Genomic DNA, 27,419 nt, shown 5'->3' with positions numbered 1-27,419 from the left:
GACTCGTGGTTGTGCTTGTTATTATGTAAAAATATGTTTATGTTTCAAATATTGATGAGAGTGTGTTTATGACTGTGCAGATAAACCACAAATACTGTCTTTGGATTCACGCGTCTGCACCTGCAATTACTAATTGCTGTGGGGGTTTTTCTCTGCTCCTGTGGTTGCCCTGCAGCTTTGCCCCTCGTTTTTTGGGATTCTCTGGTTCGGCATTGGTTCTGTTGGACTCTGTTTATTTCATGTGTTCGGCTAAGACTTCTGTGTTCTGGAAAAAGCACTGGATCCCCCCCACCCCCAATAAGAAACAATGGAGGATGACTGGGGCCAAAAGGTGCTTCATATATTTCCTTGGTTCGTTGCTTGCCTAGAACTGAAAAGGAAAAAAAAGTATCGAACAGCTGACTGCATTTGGCACAATAGGCAGGGGTTTTTTTTCTAGGAAAGGAGGTGGTGGAACTCAGTGGGTTCCCCTCGGAAAAAATGGTCACATGGCTGGTGGCCCCGCCCCCTGATCTCCAGACAGAGGGGAGTTGAGATTGCCCTCCGTGCCGCTCAGATCTCAACTCCCCTCTGTCTGGAGATCAGGGGGCGGGGCCACCAGCCATGTGACCATTTTCAAGAGGTTCTGGAACTCTGTTCCACTGCGTTCCTGCTGAAAAAAAGCCCTGACGATGGGTCATAAGAATGCAAGCCTGATCTAACCTACTCATGAAACACTTAGCTATCGTGACGTGCCACTGTTACGGGGCTTATTAGTACATCTCCCATTAAGTTTAGCCCCAATTAAATTTAGTCTCAAGGTAAAAGTTCCCTCCAAAATCTAGAAAGATCTCCTGTACAATTCCAATGGCTTCCTTAGCAGACATCACAAGACATCTATGAAAAGCTGGCCTTGCCTTCCTGAGGCTGAAACTGGCCCACTGAAAAACTGCTATGGAAACTGCATGCACACTTGGAGAACAGTTGGTGGTCTTAAGTTTTTATTAAGTATCAAATTTTCTCCAACATAAATTACATCCCATTTGTAAGTTTAAAGAAAAATGGCAACTATTTAGAGACAAAAAACTTTATATACAAGATGTTTTGGTCTGCAGACTAACAAATATAGTACCTTTTTAACAGTCAAATCCTTTTAAAGTTTTATAAACATAAAAAGCAAAAAACTAAGAACATCAGTATCAAGCATTTTTTTTTAAAAAGTAACAAATATAATTTTAGAAATGCTTTAATAATGCTAGTTAGCAATAAAGATTTCTTGAAGGGAGGGGGTCCCCTGAAGTAGCTTTAGACCATTTCTCGATTTCTGCGGACAGCACAACAGAGAATCATGCTGAAAATCATTCCGAAGATCTGAAAAACAAGCAAACCAGAAACAGTGTCGGCAGAGATGATAGCTTAGCAAAGAAATACACATCCGACCAGAAAGTCAAACCATTTTGTATCTTGGTTCAAGTTTTCTTTTTTTTTTAATCTTGCTGCAATTGTGAATATTCAGCCAATAAAAAGCTTGGTTACCAGTTCAGCAAGCTTCCCAAATCTGTCCATTTCCCTGTCCCATGGCATACCATAATATGATCCATATTGCACTACATTTGCGAGGTAAGGTAGAGAAATTTAAAAATCAGCCCTAACCCTTAAAAACGATGAAAGCATTAATTCCAAGATCAACACACCTTTGGTTTAAGAGAAATGCTACATCCCTTGCCGAGTAATTAACCCATGCTTCAGAAAGCATGGAAAATGTAAGGTAAGGCCACAAATTAGCTTCTACATGGTGGAAGTAGTAAACATATTTTACATCTTGTATGTTATGCTGGCTTCAGGCATCCACTGGTTGCCTTGGTCTTTCAACTGGACACTGAATTTTGGGGGAGGGGTAGGTATGTGTTCAGACAGAAGTTCAGCAGGTGCAGTTCTTGCTTACACTTGCTAGATATACATTCACAAAATGCCTGTTGCATCTGTACCAGGTGCAGTGTTCTTATAAACCTCACCCAAGATTAGCAAGCACTGCAACAGACTGGGATGGCATGCATGATGTGGTTTACCGACTGCTCGCCTGGCCCCAATTGCAAGGCTAAGCAGCCTTCCCACTGAGATACTGGTGTGCCAGGAAACAAAGGGGGGGGGCGCAGTATGAAAGATGAGCCTCCAGTGACATTGCCTCCAGTGACATTGCTATTGCTTGCCTGGTGCCTTGGGTGGAAAACTGGCCCAGTGTGCCAAACAAAAGGATCTGGCTGGTGTGTTGCCATGTATGCTGGGGTGGTGGTGCCTGCCCAACTGGCTGAAGGAGAAGAAGAAATAACAGCCTTCTTCCATCTGTGCAGCAGCCAAAAGAGGAATGATGCAGACAGGTGCAGTTGGCTGAAATCCATACGCTATAAGGTAACAGACTTGTACACATGACCGGCGTCCCATGAAAGGTGTTTACCAGAGGTGACAAAAGGTTATACGGACCACTGTATCTTAAGCTGTGATGACTCATTCACTCATGCAAACCTCCCAGTAAAGCACATGCCTGCGTCAGCTGGCCCTTCCACCCCACCCGCCAGGAGTAAGCTGACATTTTGCAGGGCCATGGCTCTTTAAACGGAAGGACTCAGGTCTCCCTGCTGCTTCCTTCCTCTTTGAGAGGACGCAACAGAAAGCCAACAACATCCCAATGTGATACAAGCTTTTAATACCCACGATCAGTTCTAGTAGGCGGAGCTGAAAGAAGTACTGTCTGTCTTCTTGTCTAGTTCTTATTCTGAACAAAAACCTTATTCTTTTGCATTCTGTTCCAGTTCATGTTCAGCCAGAAGGAGAGGGTTTGGACTCTGTTAGACAGCTTGCATCAAACCAAATGGGACAGAATTCAAGAAGGAGCAACACTGACGGTATGAGAGTTTTGCCCTTGTAACATACAGGTTTTTTGCCTACAATGGCAGCTTTGCACACAGGGCCATGTTCAATGTGCACCAACGACATAAAAAAGGTAACGGCTTACCATCACCACCCCGATGCCGATGCCGATGCCGCCAATCACATTCACCTTTGAAGTGAAGACCTCCTCAATGGCTGTCGGGCATGGCTGGAAGAGAAATCCGTCCTTTTATATACTGCTGCATGCACACACAAGTGCCAGTTAGGAAAATTTGCTAGATTTCGATCCAGGCCTATAACTAGCTGACCAGCTTGAAAAAGTAGGGCTCAGTAAACAAGGTTACTGGCAGCAAGCATCTATCTGCCCCAGCCCAAAATCAGAGAAAGGGTTGGTGGCAAGGACAGATTCTGGCTAGCTACCTGGGCCAGCCAGTGGCTGAGGTGAACACTGGACAACAACACTAGCTCTGACCACTGACCGCTTATCGGAAAGGAGGAAAAAGAGAAATATTTTTAGTTGCTAAGGAAAATGAGAACTTTAGTCATACTGCTAAGCTTGATAATAACACCCTTTGTAAACTGCTGGGAGTTGGCGTTAAGTTGTCCTGAATGACAGTATATAAATCAAATGTTGTTGTTATTATTGTGCAACTCACGACTACCTTCCCGTCAAACACAGCTGGTCACAATGGCCCACCAAGGAACTCATTCGGCTTCTTGTTTTGCTGCTTGCTGACATGTCATCTAGTCCAACCCCCTTGCTCAGCTCAACAAAGTACACAGAAATCTAACGCAAGCCTCAACTAATGGCCACCCAACATATCCTTGAAGAATCCTACCCCCCCCCATAGGCCATTCCCACACACCTAAGCAGCTGAGGATGGGGAAAAGAGGTAAAAATACAGGGGGCACTTCCATTCCTGAAACTGTGTCGCTGCAAACCGAGCCAGAGTACTCCCGCTCTCAAGAGCACGCTGTTCTTTGGTGAAGATGCCACGCCCTCTCCACTGAGGACAAGATTGCTTCCTATACCAATGAACCACAGAGAGCTATACTACTGCCCCACCGAGGGGGCACCCTTGCAGCCAGAGGAAAAACTCAGGCTAGCTTTTAAAGAAAAGATTTCCCCTCCAAAATAGACTTTTCATACAGAGTTACATTTCTGAACTGCTTTCTATAAACACAGAAAGCAGCGACAGGGAAAGGATTAGCAACCCCTCCACACACAACAGTATCTACTGGAGGAGAAAGTCACCACTCCAAGACCTCTACCCAATTCCTGCCCTTCCAGCTCCTGCAGACCAACATGATGTGCCTCCTTAAAGCCTGATACTCTTGTACAGATGGCTTGTCCTAGTCTGACAAAAGCCTCCCCATCTTACCTTCCTTGTATTTCTGCCCTCGTTTTATATTCAATCTGTTCTAAGCTGCTCCAGCTCTACCACCCTACTCTGTATCAGCTTCTTTGCTGCCCCTGGAACGGCATCCCAGGGCATCTCTAGGTTGCCAACTCTCTCTTTTTCTTCTTTTTTTATTGAGAGTGTTATATTCATTCTCTTTCTCTTTCTTCATGCTGCTAACCCTTTCCCGGCCTCTGGCTTAATCCCTTCGCCTTCAGCCTGTTGGGAAGGAGCTTCACTTGTCACATGCATCCCTACTGCTCTCATCTCTCCTTCTCCCCCCAAGTGTTCACCATTTGTACCTTCCAGCTGCCTACACAAAAAGTGGTCTCTGTCACAAAAGAAGCTTGCAAGTCCTTGCTGAAGGAGGAGGATTCAGTTCCAGCTCAGCTTGCACTGGTATTTGCAAGTAAGAACACACACATGCAATTTCCCAAAACACAGGATTAGACGTACATACCTTTAGCGATAAGTCCAGTACATTTTCTGATTTGGGACAGGTTTCCCGAAGCCATGATTCTATGACTCCCCCATAGCCACAGCAGTAAAGCTACAGCAAAAAAAAAGAAAGAAAAGAAAAAGTTGTGCTTCACTGTAAAAATTGCATATCAAGGAGGAATGTCCCAGAGCCATATAAACTATCCAAAAAAAGAGGAGCTTTGCTAAAATCTCTCAACAAACCTTAAGAAAAAGTTATGAAAATCCTACTTATATCAAGCTAGGTAGCTGTGTTGGTCCATCTGTAGCAGTAGAAAAGAGCAAGAGTCCACTAGCACCTCTAAGACTAACATTTGTAGGAGGGTATGAGCCTTCATGAGTCACAGCTCACTTCTTCAGATGCTATCTGAAGAAGTGAGCTGTGACTCACGAAAGCTCATCCCTTACCAAAAATTTTGTTAGCCTTACAGTTGCTACAGGACTCTTGCTCTTTTCTACTGCTACTAAGTATTGTATAACTATGCTAACGTATGCAAAGGGTATACTTCAAACACTGAACACACAGAACCAATGGCAGGAAATAGGAGCGGCAGGGCTACTGCCAGGTGTGTCCATCCTTTTACGATAGGTTACAATATATGACAGGCTTATGAGAATGTAATAGGAGAGTTTAGGGCAAAAATACTTCTGTAAAATTTTACTCATGGGGGAGTGGATCAAACAAGATCTTGTCTCCACATTCACACATGACTTTATGTCAAATTATGTGGTTGATGGAACTCTTTCCTTATCAAGGAAGCCTGATACAGATTTAAGTTATTTGAGTTGTTCTGTGGTTTGGGCTTTCCCCCCCGTTTTCAACAGTACACAGTTTAGGTTGTATGATGACAGAGTATTTTTGGTCTTGTAAACATATTGATGGCATTGAGAGTTCTCTGTGGAAATTCAAAGTTTTAAAGATTCATAATGGGGATTATAAATGTAACTTGCAGGAACTGAAGGGGTGTGTGCAGCGTCCTGAAGAGCAGCAATTAACCTCTACAGCTCCCTACTTGGGGGGGCTTCTCTGCTTGCACTCCAGATCCTTTTTTAGAAGATATCCCCAGCAAGGTCGTATCTTTTAGTTGTCGTGTGTATCCCTTGCTTTGGGTGACAAAGTACCTTGAACTGATATTGCCTAGAGGGTAAAAATTAAACAAATGTTTAATTCTTTTTTTTAAATAGAGTAGTGTACATTCACAACATGCACAACTCAGCACAAAAGCGAGTTCCTTGTAGCTCCCTGCAGCAAGAAGTCCCTTCCACGCGGATAACTCAAGTAGTACAAAAAGCAAAACGGAAGATCTGACTTACAGCATGCTGAATGGCGATCAGGGTTTCTCTAGGACCTTGTTCATTTCTTTTTTCATACACCTTGTCATAAAACTTCTTGATTTCATTAATAATCTAGAACCCAAAAGAAAAGCAAATTCTTCCATCAGTCTTTATCTTTTAAAAGGAGAGAGAAAAAACATACAATAGAAATATGCTTCAAGAAGCACAGGCTTAGCAGGGCCAGTAAGCCCATCTGAGATCAGGCAGTCTGGGATCCAAAGCAGCAGGGACTGGGGGTCAGGGTGGGTGGAGAAAAGCCAAACAACTAAACTTTAATTGGGTCAGTTTGTCACTTCCCCCAGTTTCCTTCCCACCATAGGTTGTAACCTCTTGGGTTATGTTACATTGTAAACTGCATGAAAAAGTAATGGTAGTATCACTATTTTAAAAAAAAAACTAGATTGGCAGCTTTTGTATCCATATCTATTGTGATCTGCTACCATCTAAAACCCCCATGAACATCCCTTTACTATCCTAGAGGGCATTTTATTTATTTAAAATATTTATATGCCCACCGCCATTCTGCTGAGCAACTCAGAACCCAAGGCAGGCTACAACAATATAAAAACTGTAAAAACACCCAAACACCTTATATGCCTCCTGCACAGGATATCCTCCCTTTGTTCAGGCTGCCCCGAAAGCTCTCCAGAACACAGCCTCACTGGAACCCAGGACCGAGGCAGCCTCCAGACCTCTTCCAGGAGGCTGTTCCTCAAGCATAGCTGATCTTTCAAGATCGAGAAGACATCATCTTACCTTCTCTTTGTTTGAAAATCCCCAGATGGCAGCAGCTACTTCAAGAGCAAAAATCACAAGGAGGAAGAGGAAGAACTGCAGAAGGATGGAAAAAACACACCGTTGGAGATCCAAATTATCTTCCAATACTAACATCAATGAAAGGCACCTTTTTTTCTAACCAACGATCCAACAATTTTTTTACACACACACACACACACACACATTTGAGCAGGCAGGTAACACCTGTTGCTAATTTAGAGTGACTGACAGACATTCTGGGGACACACAGCGTGTCTTGTTTTAAACAAGGTGGAGCTATTTCAAGTCGTTCAGCCATGCTTCTTGAAGTGCTCTTCTTTTTGAAGGACATAATGATTTTAAATATCCTGTGGCCTCTACTGCCATGTCACTGTCTACTCCTGCTTGACAGAGTGCTAAGGCTCTAAATCTCTGTACGTTCCCCGGAGATCGCTTCGATCAGCGAATAAATATTTACTTGTGGTCCCCGGCCCTAAGGAAGCCCGCCTCGCTTCAACCAGGGCCAGGGCCTTTTCAGTCCTGGCCCCAGCCTGGTGGAACGCTCTGTCAATGGAAACCCGGGCCCAGCGGGACATATTATCGTTCCGCCGGGCCTGTAAGATAGAGCTGTTCCGCCAGGCATTTGGTGATTGAAGGGGGCGGCGCCAAGTGGGCCTCCCACCTTTGGGGTGGGGGAGGGTTCTCCCCACCACTGCACTTTGTTAATTTGTTTTATTGTTTGTATATTGATTTTAGTTCATGTTTTTATCGATTTTAACTGTTCACTGCCCAGAGCCCCTGGGGATGGGCGGTATATAAACTGAAATATAAATAAAATATAAATAAATATAAATAAATCTCTGCTCTGCAGAGGATGCCCAAAGAAATGTCTTAAGCATGGTTGGGTGTGCTTGATCTCCACATTTGCAGATGAATAAAGATGATCTCCACATTTGCAGATGAATAAAGACATTCCAGAGGTTCTCTCTTTCTCTTCCTCTGCAAACACAGAATAAATCCAGACCTGCTGTAAGCAGACATGGTGCGCGGGGGAGGGGGGGCAAGGATTCCCTCTGTGGTTGCTGCTATATTGTCTCTAGCCCTGCTTTCTCTCTATTGAGCCCTCACAGCCAGCTAAGGAGGAAAGCAGTATGTGTGGGATGTGGGTGAGCCACACCTGCCTAGAAATCCAGCTCTGTGGCCTCTCTCTCTCTCTCTCTTCCACACCCCTCTACCATCAAAGACCAAGCAAGCAGTACGCAGCATTTCCTGCTATAGCCAGGAGCTACAGGCCAAGATGTACAGTGCCACTCTAAGCACAAATAATTAGAAGTAAATTCTACTGGGCTCAATTGAACTTGCTTCCTATTAATGGTGCTTTTAAGACTAGAGCCCCCCAGTACTGTCCTAAGCAGAGGGACACCTAGAATTGCCAAATTCCTGGAGATTTGGGGAAGGAGTCTGGAGAGGGTGGAGTTTTGGGGGGGGGGGGGCTGCAGAGGGGTGACAGTGCCAAAGCAGTCATTTTCTCCAGGGGGGCTGATCCCTGTAATCTAGACGTATATTATAATTCCAGGAGATCTTCGAGCCCCACCTGGAAGACGGCAACCTTTAGTTACTCTGTTCTAAGTCAACTGAAGTCAATGGGTTTAGAAGGCTGTTAACTCTGTTACAGCTGCTCATCCTCCAATCTGATATATGCCCTCATGTGCTAACAATGTCCATCTGCTCTGTACATTGGACAAACCAGCCAACCTCTACGCAAAAGAATAAATGGACACAAATCTGACATTAGAAATGGAAACGTCCAGAAACCAGTGGGAGAACACTTCAGTCTACCAGGACATTCCATCAAAGACTTAAAGGTCACAGTAGTTCAACAGAAACCTTTCAAAAACAAAATCCAACGGGAAGCTGCTGAATTGGAATTCATATGCAAATTTGACTCTGTCAAGCTGGGACTGAATAGGGACTATGAATGGTTATCACATTATCACAGGTAACAGATTTCCTTTACAGAGGCGGGGTCTGGGGGAGCTCAGTGGCACCTGGCGTGGGCTTTCGGGGACCACAGATCTCTTTGTCAGATGCATCTGGCAAGGAGAGCTGTGGTTATTGAAGGCTCATACTGCATTGGAATTGGATGGTCTAGCTGTTTGGCTGCTACAAACTAACAGAGCAAACTCCTTTGAAGCCAACTGATCCACACACCAAAAGGAGATGTTTACATATACTAGCAAAGGAATGTTTTGGTTGCACCCTCCCCCTCCCCCCGTAATTGCCTCTTCTCTCTCCTCCCCTTCTCCTTCCTCCTCTTCTATATTTGACCAGTCTCTGTAACATGCATCTGACGAAGAGAACTTGATTCTCGAAAGTTTATGCTACAATAAAATTGGTTAGTCTTAAAGGTGCTACTGGACTCTTTTTGATTGAACTCTGTTTTGGACAGCATCATCTGTAATTCAGATGAGTGAGTACTCAGAAGTTCTCCCCGCCTGGCTCAGAGGCAGAGCAACCAGGGTCTTCTCAGACATGACACCCCAACTGTGGGGCTGTGGCCAGGGAAGTTAATTTGTCACCTGCCCTTTTTACCTTCAGAAAGCATGAAGAAGTTTCATAAGGCATTTCTTTGTTAAGAAAAAAAAAGAAAAAGATCACAGAGCTTTTTTCCAAATTCACCTTGATTCCACCACTTCATAATTTTATATGTTGTATTATTGCAAGTTTTTTTTATAAAAAAACCACCCTGAACTGTTTGAGAGCATTGCTAAGAAAACAGCTTTGAAAAATAAATAAGTATGTGAATGAACCATTACAGGTGAACTGGTATGGATACAAAACTTGCTCCATCACACAGTATTAAATACTGTGGAGAAATTCATATATTAGGGCAACTTCCAATGCATGTGTTCAGCGGGTCCTGCAAGAGATGTGTGTTGCAAATGAAACATCCTTTCCATACACTATTTCCAAAGCGGAATAAGGCAAATATTAAGCAACAACATTAAAACCTCTAGATTTATTTCCGCAAATCAAATGCATTACAATTGGCAGCCAAAAACATGAGGGACGGTTTAAACAAGAGTAAAATCACAGGGGGAGAGTTTTTCCTGAACTGTATCCGTTCAGGCTGATACTAGGATGGCTCAAGGTTGAAAGTCCTCCAACACAAAAAAAGATTCCATAGGAAAACAACACATGGAAGAGCCGTGCTAGTTTTTAACCTGCATGGGATACTATTTGCAAGAGAGAGAGAGAGAGAGAGAATTTCAGACATGGCTCCTCACATGTCTATTATTTTGCATCCTGAAGGATTCCAGCTCAGCAAGATCTTTACCACTTGGTTCTGCTGATTATTGCCTCTCTGGGACAGCTGCTATACTTACCAAGCCAAGCATGCACTGGGACTCCTGTATCGCTCCACAACATCCCAGGAAACCCACAAGCATTATGAGTGCACCAGCTCCAATCAGAATGTAAACTCCTAGGGGCAGAGTATAAAACACAAAGAGGAGGGTTACCCTCAGCTAATAAGCTTTGCCAAGACTGAGAACTATGACAGCTCCACTGCCTCTAGCAGAACCCTTGGTTACCCAGACTTCTCATGCGCTCTTTCAGCTGGTGGTTTCAATAACAATTGATTGACAATTGATTACCAAATTGTATGCAGGTGGCTTTAGAAACCTTTCAGATGGCGGTTTACATGGGATAAATTATCTAAATCTGAGTTTATAATTTTGTTTAAAAAATCTACCTACTTCTACAGCTGTTTCAGAACAAATCAAGGTTTCCTACTGCCGCCTTTTTTGTTGGTTGCAGAGTTTTGTTGGTGAAGTTGGTATTTTAAAAGATAAGCCCCCCTTTTATTTTATAATGTGTGGCTTTGGCAAATGTCCATGCTAAAGCCTTTCAATGGCATAAGGGATTTGATGGCTGCACATAACCTGCATTTTTGCATATGCACAGTGTGTCACCAAAGAGCCACGTGACATCCACGGCAGTAAGAACCATATCAAGATGGTGGGTGCAACCCACAGCCCAGGACACACGTTTGTTGTCATGATCACAAACAATGAAATTACCAGCTGACTGTACCAGCTGTTAAGAGTCTGAGCGTGCCAAGTACTTGTGGCTGCCAACCTACTCATGTAGATTCCACACACCCCTGATGCAACCACGTGGCCAGAATTTTTGAAGGCACATGTCAGCAATCCTACTGTATACATGACAGAATTTACAGTAAGTGTGTCAATCTACACATGGAAAATCATGGAAATACTTCAAGTTATTTTTCTAGTTCTCTCAAATTGCTCTAAATGTTCAGTAGTTTAGGGGGAAAAAACACATGTATTTACATGCTTAGAAGAGTTCTGGATGAGAAAACACTTCTATAAAAACAGGCTGCGCCAGAACCATTGGTTTTTGTTTGAGGTAGCCTCTGATCATAACAACCTTGTTCAACATTCAGCTATTCATAGAATCATAGAGTTGGAAGGGGCCATACAGACCATCTAGTCCAACCCCCTGCCCAGTGCAGGATCAGCCTAAAGCATCTCTGACAAGTATTCATCCAGCCTCTTCTTGAAAACTGCCAGTGAAGGGGAGCTCGCCACCTCGCTAGGCAGCTGGTTCCACTTTTGAACTACTCTGACTGTGAAAAAGTTCTTCCTAATATCCAGCCGGTACCTTTGTGCATGTGATTTAAGCCCATTGCTTCGCGTCCTACCCTCTGCTGCCAACTGGAACAGCTCCTTGCCCTCCTCCAAATGACAGCCTTTCAAATACTTAAAGGGAGCAATCATGTCCCCCCTCAACCTCCTCTTCTCCAAACTAAACATTCCCAAGGCCCTCAGCCTTTCCTCCTAGGGCTCAGTCTCCAGACCCCTGATTATTATTTATTTATGCAATTCTTACCATCAGTGGAACACTCACAGAGAAATAAGTGGACAAGCCCTTCCCCAAATCAGAAGATACTGAGAGGTCGGAGCAGATCTAAGCCCAAACAGTGCCTGGGACAGGTGTCATGGTTAGGACCTCTCACCCACATTCCCCCAGCACACTAAAAGTGGACCCGTGCATTCATTAACAACGGGGGAGGCTCAGATTTTAAACAAAGATGTCTAGTTTAGCCCCAAAGGAGAAAGCAAAGTCCTGCAAAAGTGTGACTTGCCCTGTGCTCGTCTTTATTAAGAAGCAAAATTTATACTCCGTATTTTGCCCACTAGCTATTAAACAGCCCAATCTTCAGACTTCTAAAGTATGTATGTATTCTGTAGATACACCAAATCTCTAGCAATTGTAGAAGTATGTCTCCATTTGGGGGTACTCTCTGCAACCCCCCGTTTTAAGGGGGAGAGAAGAGATCTGTTTTACTTTTCAGGAGATTATGGCACCTTTTGACTACTTGTGTACAAGGGTTTGGCTTCCTAGGAAGTCTGGAAATCCTTTTAACGATTTTGATCCTGCCCCCTCCTGCACAGTATGCCATTCAATATTAAGTACCTTTACATACATACAATAATGGCTTTCCCCTATCAATAAGTTATTTGACAGGACCTAGGGCATTTTGGTCAAACCTCATTGGTGTTACAGGAACCGTTAAGAAAAATATCTCGGTTTCAGAACTGTGCTGCTGTTCATATAACTTAAACAAAACTGTTTTCCTTTGCGACATACCTGTATAGAAAGTTGTACTGCCTTCATCCCGAAAAATATCTTTCGTCTGTGAATCAAACCGAAGCCATAGGCCAATTCCAAGTACAGCTGTTCCTGCAAGCTGCAGAGAAAGAAAGAAAGAAAAAGTACTTTAATTATACATTCTTAATACCTAATCTTACACATGGCTTGCCTCAAGTCAATTTTGTTTAACTTCCCCAGATACTACTGACTTTGTTTTATATTCACATTCACAGTGGTATTTTAACTGAGTTCCCCAAAAATGTTGGTATTTGAGTTCCTCAGAGGAAAGATCGCTACGTAAGTACATAAGCTTCTTTCCATGGAAGGATCTTCCCCAACAACATATTGATTGAGAAATGTTTTAGGGATGCAGTCTCAGAAAACATGGGACAAACCACTATGTAAGGCACAGAAGTTACACAGCATATGTGCGGGGATTCTTGAGCAGGCAAGTCAATGCAGACCATACTTTCAACCCATTTGTCTTCTGGGAACCCTACTGTGGACAGCATTGCAGCCTTCAGGTCAACAGTCCTTAGCTACCAAAAGGCACTGGAGCACCAGCTCTAGGGAAAACACCCTTCTGTTAAGCACTGCAGCCACATAACAGTGATGAGGGTTGCCAGACCCCCGCTGGGGATGGGGGAATCCCTCGCCCCACCCCCACCCACCTGGTTGGGGGGGGGGACGCACCTCCCGGGGCATGCTCCTGGGCAGCATGGTGTGCTCCTGCACTCCGCAGCGGCCCAACTTGGGCCCGCATTGGGCCGAATTCAGGCCTGCACTGGGCTGCTGCTGAACACAGCTCTCCTGTGCTCTGCAGCAGCCCAATTTGGCCCCCTGCAGAGCACAGGAGAGCTCCCAGGAGGCCTTCGTGAAGACTTCACTTCCCAGAAGTGATGTCATCGTGCGGTGTGGCAGCGTGTGCACAAGGAGCAGGCAAAGGGGGCAACGGCCAGGCCTCTAACCTCCTGCTGGGAGGTTGAGGAGACCTGGCAACCCTGACAGTGATCCTTGAGCATACCAACATTTTACCTTTAACCAGTAATGACAGGCAACTGTGCAAAAAAAGAAAAAAAAATTGAAGGAGAATCCTACAGAGTTAAGACATAAGAACTGCCCTTGCTGACCACTGAATCACTGAAGCCGTACTTGGCAATTAATTAATATGGCAAAATATTAATCCTGATTCACATATTAATATTTTGTTTTCATGCTGTTTGAATAGTTTTTAACGGCCACATGGAAACAGACAAAACAAGTAGTGGACCCACCACGGATCGTGGACAAAGGGAAATTCTACTCCCCTCTTGTGCACTCCCTCCCCCTTTCCTTGAGCACCCTACAAACTGTTCCCTTGCCAACAAGAGAGCTGCTGTGGTGTAGTGGTTGGGTTGTGAATCAGCACCTTGCTAGTTTGAATCCCACTACTGCCATGAGCTCAGTAGGTGGCCTTGCGTAAGCCACTCCTCTCAGCCCCAGCTGTATTGTGGGGATAATAACAACACTGACTTTGTTCACCGCTCTGAGTATGGCACTAATCAGTCCAGAAGGGCATTATATGAGCACGCTGTTGTTGTTATGATTAAAAATAAAACTATGACTTAGCAATATTATGCATATCTTTGGATGGATATATGTAAGCTCTATGAATAATAGTGTACCAATGTGTTTCTTTAAACACTAGATCACATGCTTTACCCACGAAAGGTCCCAGGTTCAATGCCTGCCAGTTCAAAAGAGATCTCCAAGAGGAGGGGAGGGGAGAGACCGGAGAGCAGCTGTGAGCTTTTAGCAAGATATCTCCCAACCACCATATTCAACTGCAAGTCTTCAAATCAGGTAAGTGACTGATGTGATAAGATTCTTATATACGCAAACTGACTGAAGAAGGGAACATCTGAAGCATTCTAGTACGTAAAACAGGTCTTTTGATACAAACAATGAAGTATTTCATTTGACCCGCTAAATTCGACATTTTTTTCAACTGGAAAATTCCGGGGGTGGGGGGTGGGGCCGTCACAGGTCAATCGTCACTGCAACTTCCTTTTGCAAGAATCTGAAATGTTTTCAGCAGTAAGAAGAGCAAAACCAGTACCCAAGAGGAGAACCAGTCTTGCGGGTTTCTCAGATTTCAGATCTCCAACATGCATTCTTTGTGTTTCTCAGCCTTCAACTGGGAGGGGCAAAGGAGTGTTGAGGTTCCCTTCCTCCACTATGCTCCAGTTTATTAGTGGCTTGTAAACGAGTTTTCAGTTGTTAGCACAACACAAAAACTGGAAGTGTAATATATGAAGGAAAAACTCAGCAACAGACTTATTAGATGAGCACTGCGTCCCTACAGAAACTGGGACTCCACCCTGCTGTCTGTCAGCTCTTAGATCTTTCCAGTCTGCCCTACTTTTTACCTTCAGGTCACAGCCCCCAGGGTTTTCAAGGCAGGAGATGTTCAGAGGTGGTTTGCGATTGGCTGCCTCTGCGTAGAGACCCTGGACTTCTGTGGTGGTCTCCCATCCAAGTACTAACCAGGGCCAGTCCTGCTTAGCTTCTAACATCGGGCTAGCCTGGTCTATCCAGGTCTCGGCTTCCAGTCCCTACTCACTATTAAATGTTAATTGCCTTATCAAGGAAAATGTCAAAATATGCTGGCGCACCTTAACTCACAGTACTGCGTACATAAGTTTTAAGAAATCAACAGCTGCAGCAGGATGCCCCCTGTTCTCTCCTCTTTCCTCCTGTGGTGACTAACTGTAGTTAACCATTACTTCTGCTGCAATGTTAACCACAGACAGAATGGCTGAGGTCACAAATTTAACCTGAAGGTGTTGAAGCTTTGTGCTGTACCAGCCCTTCCCTCCCTCAAGTTCTGTGTAAGCCTCTGTGTGAGTGTGAGTGTGCATGTGAGAGAGAGATACTGTGCCAAGTCCTAGAACAGGTCAAAGAGGCAAGAATCCCTCTGGCTGCTTCTGCCCTTCCAGAGCTCAGAATGACACGAAAGCACTTCGTTTCCAAACACTTATTTTGGCTGCAAGGGGATGATCACGTGTCACATTAATCTCTGGAGGAGGCAGAAGCTCTGCTTAAGAATCTCAATGGCACCACTTGCTTTTTTAAAGCTCACCGCAATACAACTCCTGCCTCTCCCCCACCCAAGTCCTCCTAGCACCCACAGAGAACTTAGTATCAGCAGCAAGTATAGCCGAAGGAAGGATTCCAAGCCAGAACTTATGGGCCCCTGGAAATTGCTCAACTGACTTCTCTGGCTGCTGTACTCTGAACCCATTTACTCTGCAATAGTGAGTTCTTGTGCAAACTTTTGAGGTGTGATCAATTACAAACTAAACCGTAAGTGCTTAGAAGACTGCTTAGGTGGTCAGAGGAGAGAGTGGAAAAAGGGAGAACATCTAGGTAAGAATCAAGGGGAAACTTAGAGCGGAAGAAACCTTGTAGCAGAAACAGAACTATAGCTGAAGAAATGGCTTGAAAGGGGAAAGGGCGCATTAGTTAAAACTGCTGAAATGTAAAGGGAAAAAATGACTGGAGGTTGAGCTGCTGGAAGTATCTGAGAAAGTAGCAAGATTCTGGGCAAGTTTATTGCTATGGCCAATGGCAGGACTTTGAAAAAAGAATACTGGCTCCTGAGCACTCACCAGGATGCAACCTTATAGTCTTAGTTTAGGCTGCTACTATTCTGTTCTGAAAATTAAGTTTAATTGATTTCTTTCATTCACAAATTCATAAACAATTTAATTGTTACCCGTGTTCCTCATATCTTACCTGCCAGACAGAATTACAACATAAAATACAGAAGAGATGTCTCCGCAATGTTCAAATTTATCTTGTCAAATTGGCACCAAGAAAAAAAAAACGTACTGAAGAATCGACTTCTTTTAACAAAGGCATGCAATGGTACTGAGAATACCCTTTTAGGCTTAAAGAAGAGGATACTAATCACGTCCACGGTGGGCTACTTGAATTTCCATTTGGTTTCCCAATTGAACCACCACTTAGGCTTATTTTTCTTCCTGTGCGGTTTCCACCTTGCTGTTTAGGATTACACTGTTAGTCACTAGTTTTATTTCCTGGCAGCCAGATTTTTGGTCTTTCTTTCAGGTGAATATGCACTTTGAAATGTTTGTAGTAAGTATTTATAAATAGATGACTACAGCAGCATTCTTTGTATTTTCCTTTAAGCCAATGTTGCAATAATATAGATTAATGCATATTATTCTAATCAATACTAAGCTAATACATAGTAATAGCTTGTATTCTGAGTGAATTTTTAAACTTTTCATGAACTGTCTATGCATTTTTTTAAGAGTGTTAGGTAACTAAAACCGGTGCCCTTTAATCTTTTGACAGCTAATTAAAAATAGTGGACTCCATCTAGATTAACGTTTCTTAGAAATTAGAAAAAGAAATTATGAATATTCAATGAAGCATTAAACCAATCATAGTTTGCTTATGCTGTTGTGTGAAAAGATCTTAGATATTTGCATGTGATAACCTATTAAAACATTCTAATCTAGATAACAAGTTAACGAGTTTTGACTGGAGGAGATCTCATGAAGATTAGATGAGATTCTTATCGGCGAGAATTTTATACACTCAGAAGTGGAAGACGAAAGAAGTACCATCTATTGAAAATTGGATACAAAAATTGCTGTACATGGCAGAAACGGACAAAATGACAAGAAAGCTGAGAGAACAGAATCCAGAGGAATTCTTTAATGATTGGGGGAAACTAAAACAGTATTTGGAAAAGAAGTGGGACGTAAAGGGAGAATTGTGGGTATTAGATAACTATTAATTTGGCATAAGGGAAGAGAGGGGGATCTTTACAGGAGGAGAAGAGATAAGTTAGAAATATATTGTAATTGTTAATTTGATATCAGATCTTTTATAGTTTAATATATAATATCTATTTTAGTAGTATATTAGGACAGACAAGAAAAGAAAACGAGATGTAAGTAGTAGATTTAGACAGCAGGTTGGAAAACTGTTGGAAGTCTGAGATAAAGGGGGGAGGGGAAAGGGTGGGGAAATATGGAAATGAGGGTATTAATTAAAAAAATTGTAATATTAAATTTTACTCACCCAATAAAAATTTTATTAAAAAAAAAAAGATGAGATTCTTATTTTTGCAATGTAGGCTATGAAAATCTTAATACATTTCATAAGAACTTTGATTATCTCAAACTTAAGAGTCAGTTAGGAAATGTTAGCAAATTTAATTCTGATTGCCTTTCTGTGTTCTATTTTTGTAGGACTTATATTAATAATCATATATTTTTAACTACTTGCTTCATTAAAAAAATAGAATGTATTTTCCATAAAAGAAATAAACTCTAACAGGTGTCTGAATACTTTGATTAGAAGCGGCAAAGCAATAAAGAACCTTTTTATAAATAAATGTACTGATAAGCAAACGGTTCAAAGAACAATTTTGCTTGACAGGTCTTGAACTAATTGCCGAACGCTATCCAAGGGAAAAGATTAAATCTTTCCTTTGGAGTAGTGGAAGCTTAGTTAAGACACGGACAAGAGAGCCTGTTACACCAAGAGCAAAGTCACATTTATCTAATTCACATCCATCATAGTACGCATCCCAAAAAAGTTCGCAGGGGCTGCCGCCACCGTCCTCTCCCCCACCAAGAGAGGGTACTTACGGTGGTGGGCACTGAGTGCACTGGGGGGACTTAGCGAGAAAACTGGGAGAACTTTGCACTCGCTCAAGGGAAGAAGGGCAAAGTCCAGACTGTCTGGCTAACTAACAAGAACCACTCAAGTCTCCTTGCTGGTTATCTGACTCTGAAGTTCCATCTCAGTAAGTAGCAAGGTAGCACTTACAGGTAAGAAGGAGATGGGGCGGTGTGGCTCACTGATTTGTGTTGGCTGCCCCATCACCTGAACTCGCCTGACCATTAGCCTTTTCAGGTGAGGCTTGGTGGGGGAGAGGACGGTGGCGGCAGCCCCTGCCTGCCCCAGAGGCAGTTGCCCAGAAAACTACTCTTGACCAGGTGTTTGTAACTACCTGTTAACTTTCTCCCTTAAAGGTAAAATCACCCCAAGGCAGAGCGCTTCCTCGCCACAGGGTCTTGCATCAGCTGGTCACTAGCTGCCCTGTGGGGCTGCCGCTGCTGCTCTCTACTATGTGCATCTTCTCGGATGTTGGAGTGTGGGCTTTGCCTCGGCCATGGACCGGGCTGGGTTACTTGCAGCACATGTGTGTCTTTCCCTTGCAGGCACATCATGACTCATCTGGGAGACAACTAAGCATGTCTGCTTCTGCACCCCACCCCACCCCGTAATCCTCTGCGAGCGTCATTCAGATCCAGCCCAGGAAGCAATATCTCAAGGCAGTCCGCATCTCAGCCTCGCCCCTGGGAGTGCAGAAGGAAGGCTGCGAGGAATGCCTTGGCTCCCTTTCCAGCTGAGGGACATTGGCACTTTTTCCAGTTTAATAAAACGAGTTGGAAAACAACAAACTTCTGTTTTTGCACGCCTGCCTGAAATTGCCAGTAGCCACCCTCTCAACTCCCTGTCGGAATGACCTCTCACACATCCCCACAAATGTTTCAAGTGGCGCTCTGTGCCTCCCTGCCTCCTTCCTCCCCTCAATGTAACTTCAGGCAGTGGGGTAGAAATTGAAGTGTGGCCCATGAATGTCTGCGGGGAGGGGGGGCACTGAGGACTTTCACTCTCTGATAGTCTGAGCTGCTGGCATCTGATAAGCCAGGAAGATGATCGCTGCCTGTGGAAAGCTGCTGCCAGGGGGTGGGGGATGTGTTTGCGGATGCAGGGATGGACTTGGGCAATCTGGCACGGGGAGGGCCCATCAGTCCACGCTGGGGAGGGCATCTCCCCAGTACTGGGACATGGCTGTCAAGGTCCAGCCCTCGTTCTCGCATTGTAGAGATGCAGTGATGTGTTCAAGTGGTGCCACAGCAAGTTTGTGCGTGCTTTTCATTCCCCTCACTTCCAAATGGCCTCCCGGCCTCCCGTGTGGTTCCCAATGGGCATTCCTGTCACTCATTGAAGGCCCCGCCTCCCCTCCACCTGCTTCTCCGGAACCTAGGGACTACTTAGGGTTGCCAGCCTCCAAGTGGTAGCTGGAGATCTCCCAGAATTGCAACTGATCTCCAGGCAACAGAGATCAATTCCCTACTATCTGGCCCTACTTTTCAGGGAGGGGAAACCTGTTTCTTGTGGTGATGGTGGTGACAGCATGAATTTGCAGGCGCACCAAGCTGCAGCCACCGGCCTGGCCCTCATCGGAAATGGAGGCTGGACGGGCGAGAGGGTGGGTGTTCGATCTGGACCTTCACTGTCCCCTCTGCCCCCCTCCCTGGCAGGGATGCCTGCTCTCAGGGGGGGGGCTATTGGCGGCAGCGGAGATCATGGCCTCCCCATTGGCTGTGCTACTGCTTGCCCCTCGCCTGGATGTCAGGGGAGGGGAGTGGCCATTGGCTGGTGGGAGCGGGGTTGAAAGGGGAATGGCAGGCAGGCGCTCCTGGCAGGGGCCACACGTCGCCTTGTCATGCTCGGGTGCCACCAGCAGGACTCTCCTGCAAAAGTCCACAGGGAGCTGTGGAGCGGCGCCCCATTTACGCTGGCGCATGAGCGACGACGCTGCCTCGGGGCATAGGACTGAGCTGCCCATGATAAAAAGTACCAAGTTTTACTGCAAGTAATTGCAAAATTGAAGTTTGCTAGAGTGTCATTGGTATCCATGGATTTGAGTCCAGTGGCACTTCAGAGAACAACAAGATTTCCAGAGTATAAGCTTTTGAGAGTCAAAGCTCCCTTCTTCAGAGACTTGAAGATATCGGAAGGAGAGAGCTTTGACTCTCAAAAGCTTATTACCCTGGAAATCTTGATGGTCTCTAAGGTGCCACTGGACTCAAATCCTGCTATTCTACTGCAGTTCAACATGGCTACCCACCTGAAACTATTAGTATCCATGAAGCATGTGGAGAAATGCTTTTTATTTGTAGGTTTGGACTGTAGCAAAAGCCTCCCCGCCCGTTTAAAAAGTGCAACTTAGCGGAGAATGGGCAGAAGAGGGAAGGGAAACCTTGGCTTTAATTATGCTTTACCTTGGCTTTAATTAATTAACTTCCAGGACCTGCCCAAGGGGTGAGCAAAGGGACAGAATAAAACCTCCTGGCACAGGAAGGAGGGTCTCTTTGGCTGACTTGAGCTGGAAGCTGAAGGAGCTGAGAGGGTGGCCCCTTGTAAGTGCTGGCCATTGACCACGTAGAGGCTGGAAGCCTGAACCATGGAAGTATGAGGACATTTAAAAAAACTGGAACTTTCTAAGATAGACAGCCTGCCTAAACAGAAGATCTATGTTAGGCAAGTATAGAAGGAGAGACAGAGGAATTGTGTTTTTACCCATTTCTTTTTGAGTTTCCTGCCTTGCTTTGATGCCATCCTTAAAGTGTGTGAGAGAATATTTTTTTTCTTTTCTTTAATAAATGCTTTTTAAATACTTAAATGCTGGTAGCTGTTCAGTGTACCACATAGACTCCCACTGCTCGACCACACTACCCAAAACGGGTGCCACAGGAAGGGGGTGGTCTGTTGGCAACTGGCTGATCCTCTAGTGGTGCACAAGAGTGGTAAACAGTCCCTGTGGTAACCAGGTGCATGGTAGCAGGAGACTGGACACAAGGCAGGGAATTGGGGAGTCTCTTGGCCCTCCCCACAGGCAATTTCCACAAAGGCCAAGTGGTGGCAGTGGGTGCAAGAGAGAAGGAGCAAAAGCCCTTCTGAGAGTTGGGGGGCACCACGTGGATGGCACATGCCAGGGGGAGACTTGGCCACTGGTGAACCCCAGAGGGCAAGAAGGTGCAGCATTCTGTTCCGACACACTTTTGTGGTAGAAGTGTGACAAGAAAAAACAAAGAACTTGATTGACTAAGAAATTTGAATTTGGTACGCGCACAGAGCAATGGAAGGTTTGTTCCCCCCCCCCCACCGCCAGTTGACTGGAATAAGGTCAGATAAGGGTAGCTAGGATGGAGTTAGCTGTGCAAGTGAAAGTGCTGAAGATGACAAAGCAAGAGCTGTGGGACGAATGCCAGAAGCAGCAGATGAGATGAGGACTCTCTTGATAAGTACCAGCCAGCTGATGGGGTGGCCATGGCTGAGTGCCCAAGCCGGTGGGACGAAGTCTGGCTCAGGGAGATACAGGTGGAGAAGTTGCAGCTGTGGGCAGAGAAGGAAAGAACAGCTGAGGTACAGAAGCTGAAGATGCAAGAACAATTGTGCAGGGAGGAAAGAAACCCGCAGGCAAAAGCATGAGAGGGAGGAAAAGCTTGGGGAGAGAAGGGAGAAGACGCAAGAGGAGCAGTGGAAACACGACCTCGAGATGATGCACCTACAGGCTGAGCAGAGCAAGGAAATAAAAGCTACCCCCAAAGATTTTGTTCCCTATCAGCAGGGGAAAGGACCCCCCCCCCCCAGTGTATCTCTCAACATCTGAGAAAATGGCTACTCAATGGGGAATTGCAGAGGCAGATTACATGCCCCACCTCTGCAGCATTTTAACTGGAGAGCTGGTTGCCATTGCCAATAGTATACCTAGGGTGGAGGGGGGAATAACTTCTAAGGATTTCAAAGCCAGAGTTTTCAAAAGGTTCAAACTGGGGGCTGACTACTTTTGGAAGCAGTTCCGGGGCTTGTCCCCACAGCGGCCAAAACTTACAATGAATATGTGGTAAAAATGAGTGCGTTTGGTAGGAGGTGGGTGGAGAAAGCAAAAGTAGAGGGATTTGGAGGCTAATTTCCACTTAATGGTGCTAGACCAATTTTACTCCAAACTCCCCAGATAGCTAAAATGTCTGGAAGGACAAAAAGCCCAAAGATGCCACTGAAACATCAGAAATTGCAGATCAGCTGGTGCTAAACAGGGAGGGGTTGGACTGGAGAACTTCCCAGTTGGGAAAGGAAGGGATAGATGGGAAGGACGAATCTCAACCCAAAGGGACTTCTGTGCAGGCAGAGGCTAGGAAAGCCCCTGATTCAGCTAACTGGAACCAGCCCCAGGTTAGAAAATGCTTTAACTGTGGAGGGACAAACCACGTGCAGGCTGCCTGCCTGAAGTTACAAAGAGAGACCTCCAAACGGTTACTTAAGTGGAGAGGTCTCCTTGTGAGTTGGGGGAATTAGCATACAAGGAGAAGCAGTGACGGGGGTAACTAGCGTCTTCTGCCCCAAAACAATAGCTTAATGGCTGTCTCCGGAGGCAACACAATAAAATGGGAAAGGTTTGATTAAACCTTCCTGGGTGGAACTATTGGTAAAAATAATGATTGATGACTCACAATTAGTGGAAGGGAAGAGTTTATCAGGTCCCTGATTAACTCTGATTAGGAAGGAGGGAGGGGAAGATTGGCAGAGAGTGGGTGATTAATGCAGGAACTCCTGGAAGACCTTTTTGTCTTTTCATCTATGCACTTCTTCAGGGTGTGGCGCTGCAAGCCAGTCCTGCCTTATGACTCACGTTTCAGTAATTTTCCATCTCCAGCTGGAGTTGGGAACGGTTTTTGACTCTCCAGGCAACAAGACATGTGCTTGGAGCACATGAGGGGAGGCAGTTCTGATAACAGTCATATTGATAAACTTCCCTATTAGCAAAATCAAAAAGAATCCAGTAGCACCTTTAAGACTAACCAAGCAATAAAGGTGCTACTGGACTCTTCTTGATTTTGCTACCACAGACTAACATGGCTAACTTCTCTTCCCTATTAGCGTGAGGGTATGGCCTGACTGCTAACAAAACCTGCTCCAAAAGCATCAGTCATCCAAAAGGTTAAGGAAAAACAAGTGGCAGTAATTAACTGTGAGAGCCTTTTTGCCACTGTGAAGCCATCAGCAGCCGGGGTGGAACCGGTACAGCTGAAAGGCCAATTGGTTTTGGGATGCACTGACACAGGTTCCTCTGTGACCTTAATGCAGGCTGATTTGGGGCCAAGCTACAAGTGACAAATGACACTTGAATGGCAAGTGGATCAAGTGGAGTGCAAGTGAACAGGGAGGAATACACTTGCCGTTCAAGTGTCATTCGTCACTTGTAGTTTGGCCCTTGGTGTCAGATTCTGATATTGCACCCAACATGGCATTCAGACTCCAGGGGGTTCATGAGATATCAATGATCGTTCCTGTGGCAAGGATGCCTGTGGAATGGAGGGGGACGGTGGGTCCCATGGAGGCGGGGGCTGTGAAAAACCAGTGCTCACAGGTCAGTGGGGCTGTTCTGCCACAAAGCTGTTCTTGGAAATGGTTGGAACTGAAATAGAGAATAACAGAACTCTATAGATATTTGGGACTAAGTCAAAGGAATGCCCTACTTCTTAAAAGCATGCTGCGTTGATTGCATGTAACGATATCTAAAGTGCACCACAGTTTCATCTTTTAACTATGTAAATAAAGCTGTTTACGTATTAAGACATGGAGATTATGTTACGCTGGTTTGATTTTTTTTCCTGTGCAATGTTTCTTCACGTTTATGTTAATGAAACAAGGTAGGCATGCGTCTTAGTACACAGTGCGGGTTCTTCTGGCTACATCCCACAAGGGAGAAATAACTTTGAGATCAGATAATTCAAAGAATTCTCTTCCCAGGCTAATCACAAAATGCAGACCAATCCAATGGTACAGAGTTCTATAGAATGTACCACAACTCAATTACTCGTTGTAATGACAGCTTTTTAAAAACTGTGGTTATTGCCCTCATCAAGTTGAAACAAAGAAGGCCAAAAATACAGAGAAGGAGAGAAGGTGGCATGGTATAGCCCCATCTCAGCAGATCCTGGAAGCTCAGCAGGGTTGGCACTTGGATGGGAGTGGAAGGCAATGGCAAACCACCTCTGCTTCTCACTCGCTTTGAAAGGATCAGCACCGGGGTTGCCGTAAGTTGGTTGCAACTTGATGGCACATACTTACATATAATGCAGAGAACACATTTCGCCACCACTGAACTTTTCAGAACGCAGAATCCTGTAAATTAAGTGACTCTATGAGAAGAGATCCTCTGCAGCTGCCTGGCTCTTCTTAACACTGCATACAAACAGTGCCAAAGGGATTTTCCTTAGCAACCAGAGGGGGGGGGGCGCCCTGGGAATGTTTTTCTAGCCTTGAAGAAAGATCGACATCAACAAGGAGCGATCAAAGGCTGCCTGCTTCCTCACCTGGGTGGGCCCATCGGCTCTCAAAGAAGACGGTAAGACATATATGTCTTACTAAAATTTTCCACCACACGGGGGAACAAAACGTAGCTAACTCACATCTCCATGTATAATTTTGTCTGACTAACCAAGCTTTGCCAGTCACAAGGGAGGAGTGTGGCGAAACTCAGTAAAACTTTCTCAGCAGTGTGGCCAGCCCAGTTTCCATGGACTTGAAGCATACAGTTTAATACGACCAAGGAGTCCCCTATTTATTAGGGACAGCCAGGATTTTTTTTTTAAAAAAAGAACACAACTGTACCTGATAAGCTGCCAATATCCATCCTGTCTTTTGGGGATGAATTGTTTTAATAACCAAATTGAAGTTTCCCCCTCAAGGTTGCACACACCCCTCCTTCCAGTTTTTAGAAGTCAGTTGGTAGGGCAGAACTGCACGTTATATATGTAAATCCAAGATTACTTTTGTAACCCAGGCTAACTGACATAAGGGGAGGGGAATTTTTAACTCTTTCTCATTTGCACTGGTTCCCCCCACTGGAAACCCCCAACCCAAGGCAGCTGTTACCTAGGGGTGTGTGTGTGTGTGTGTGTGGGAGAAGAATACAAAAAGCTGCCAGCATGGGTATAAGCAGCTTGGGGGTTTCTGTTTTTGGAAGGGAAAACAGCACAGGGGAACTTTTTGGTCTGCCACTTAAAATAGCAGCCCCTGCACCTGCGTTCTGTTTAGGAGTCCAGAAAATAATCACACGATGCGCACCATGAAATCTCCCACTTTATATCCAGGACACGTGTGTATACACACACACACACACATGCAAACTAAGGTACTGTGCAGCACACCGTCCCCCATTTCATATGCTGTGCCTGTACAGTCTAGCTTTTAAGTCAACGCAGATTAAGGCGTTGCAGAGAATACCCACAGAGACAGAATACCTGGGAGTGGGTCTAATGCAAGGTGGACATGTGGCTCAAACACTGAGTGGCCCTTTCTATCCCTATTCTGGAGGGTCTCCCATCTTCACACAACATGTGACTTTGCACTTTTCCATTTATGCTGCAATCCTGTGCACGTTTTCCTTGAAAATCAACGGAGCCCAATAAACATTCCCAAATAAGGGGAATAAGGAAAAGAGGACGAGGTTGTAAAAATAAAATTATGGGGCCATTTACACCAAAACATACAACCACTGAAAATTCATTATAAACAAATGCAAATACAAGCATGCAAAAAAGCTAGGAGCTGAAGAAATAAGCTCTGTTAAATACCAGTAGCAAATAATTAAAATCCATTCTACAAAGAATCAAATCAGTACAACATAAATGCAAGGAGTGGAGGCAACATGAAAGAGAGACTGTAGCCGACTGAAAAAGGTGAGGCAAAAAAGAAAACTGCCACTGCATAGCCCCCCTATTCAGGGCAGTCCAATGGCAGGAAAGAGAAGTCAGCCATAATCAGGGTGCCACAACAGGCTCTATTCCTAGCCTTCACTCACCTCCCCTCTCAAAGGGTGGGGCACACGCCTATGCAAAATGCCAATGGAAACTAACCAGAGCAACCAGAATCAGGCACGCTCACAAAGGAGTAAGGAGATTCTTTGAAACCCCTAAATGGTCTGGGACCTTATAAGTTTTTTTTTAATCACACTTGGATGACACTATTAATCCAAGGGATTAATATCCACTATTAATCCAAGGAATTAATATCCACTATTAATATCCACTATTCAGGGCTTTTTTTTCTGGGAAAAGAGGTGGTGGAACTCAGTGGGTTGTCAGCACAGGGGGCAACTCTTGGTGAGAGGTAGTGCCCCTGGTACCACATGTGCATGCACAAAGTGCGTGCACGCTCCCAGGACTGCACAATGACGTCACTTTGGGTCAGCTGGAACAAGGGAGGAGTTTTTTAAAGTTTAAATCACCCTTGGTGAAAATGGTCACATGGCTGGCTGCAGTGCCCCCAGATCTCCAGACAGAGGGGAGTTTAGATTGCCCTCCACGCCACATGGCCAGAAGTGATTAAAAACTTAGCCAAACTTAGAAGTGATTAAATTCCAACTGCTAAACAGTGCCTCGGCCTTGGCTATCTTCAGATGTCTTTCCCCCTCACGTGAAATCGTGCAAAACTCACAGAATGACGGCGTCTTCATGGCGCAATTTCCTGTCATGACTCCGTTTCATGGCGCAATGATGTTTGAAATCACGTCATGAAACGGAGTCATGATGGGAAATTGTGCCATGAAGACGCCGTCGTTTTGCATGACTTCATGTGAGGGACAGACATGTGAAAAAGGCCCTTATCTGGATTGAGCCTCAACACACAGACATTCATTTAACTACCCAGCCAACAAGAGAGAATCTTTCTAATATCGGTTTTCACCCTCACTCCCACGCCCGACAAATACACTGTTTATAGCAAGGGACAAAGCAATATTTTTTTTCCAACCTCTGCAAGGGAGCTTTGAGACTAACTTATTTCCACCAGCCCCCAGATACTGCATTTACCACGGTTAACTGATACAACATTTACAAGGAAGTCTTGAACCAAAGCCAAAGAAACGTAGCCATTTCATGTAAGTAGCTGTTCAGGTGCCTGTTAAGTTGCTTATTTGTGTTCAAGGAGCAGACAGATCAGCTTCATGACAAATCACCCACACGTACATGGCAACCACATTCCTGACTCGAGCTTCTTTTTGCCAGGATTTCAGCAAGG

At 44.8% G+C, this 27,419-nt stretch overlaps 1 protein-coding gene across 1 annotated transcript in view; it reads right to left on the bottom strand.

The window, feature by feature from the left end:
* Nucleotides 1-958: 958 nt before the first annotated feature.
* Nucleotides 959-27,419, bottom strand: part of CD9 (CD9 molecule) — a 38,496-nt gene continuing 12,035 nt past the window's right edge. Inside the window, exons 2-8 of the mRNA XM_055000461.1 lie at nt 12,513-12,612; nt 10,223-10,320; nt 6,837-6,911; nt 6,060-6,152; nt 4,729-4,818; nt 2,993-3,076; nt 959-1,350 (exon numbers count right to left, since the gene is read on the bottom strand). Of these exons, the coding sequence (XP_054856436.1) occupies nt 1,285-1,350; nt 2,993-3,076; nt 4,729-4,818; nt 6,060-6,152; nt 6,837-6,911; nt 10,223-10,320; nt 12,513-12,612 (606 nt within the window). The 3' untranslated portion in view covers nt 959-1,284. The remainder of the gene's footprint in view (nt 1,351-2,992; nt 3,077-4,728; nt 4,819-6,059; nt 6,153-6,836; nt 6,912-10,222; nt 10,321-12,512; nt 12,613-27,419) is intronic.

The sequence above is a fragment of the Eublepharis macularius genome, chromosome 16 (genome assembly GCF_028583425.1).
Source record: "Eublepharis macularius isolate TG4126 chromosome 16, MPM_Emac_v1.0, whole genome shotgun sequence".
Taxonomy (NCBI): domain Eukaryota; kingdom Metazoa; phylum Chordata; class Lepidosauria; order Squamata; family Eublepharidae; genus Eublepharis; species Eublepharis macularius.
Note: the sequence above shows the minus strand (reverse complement) of the source record. Positions and strands in the feature narration are given on the sequence as shown.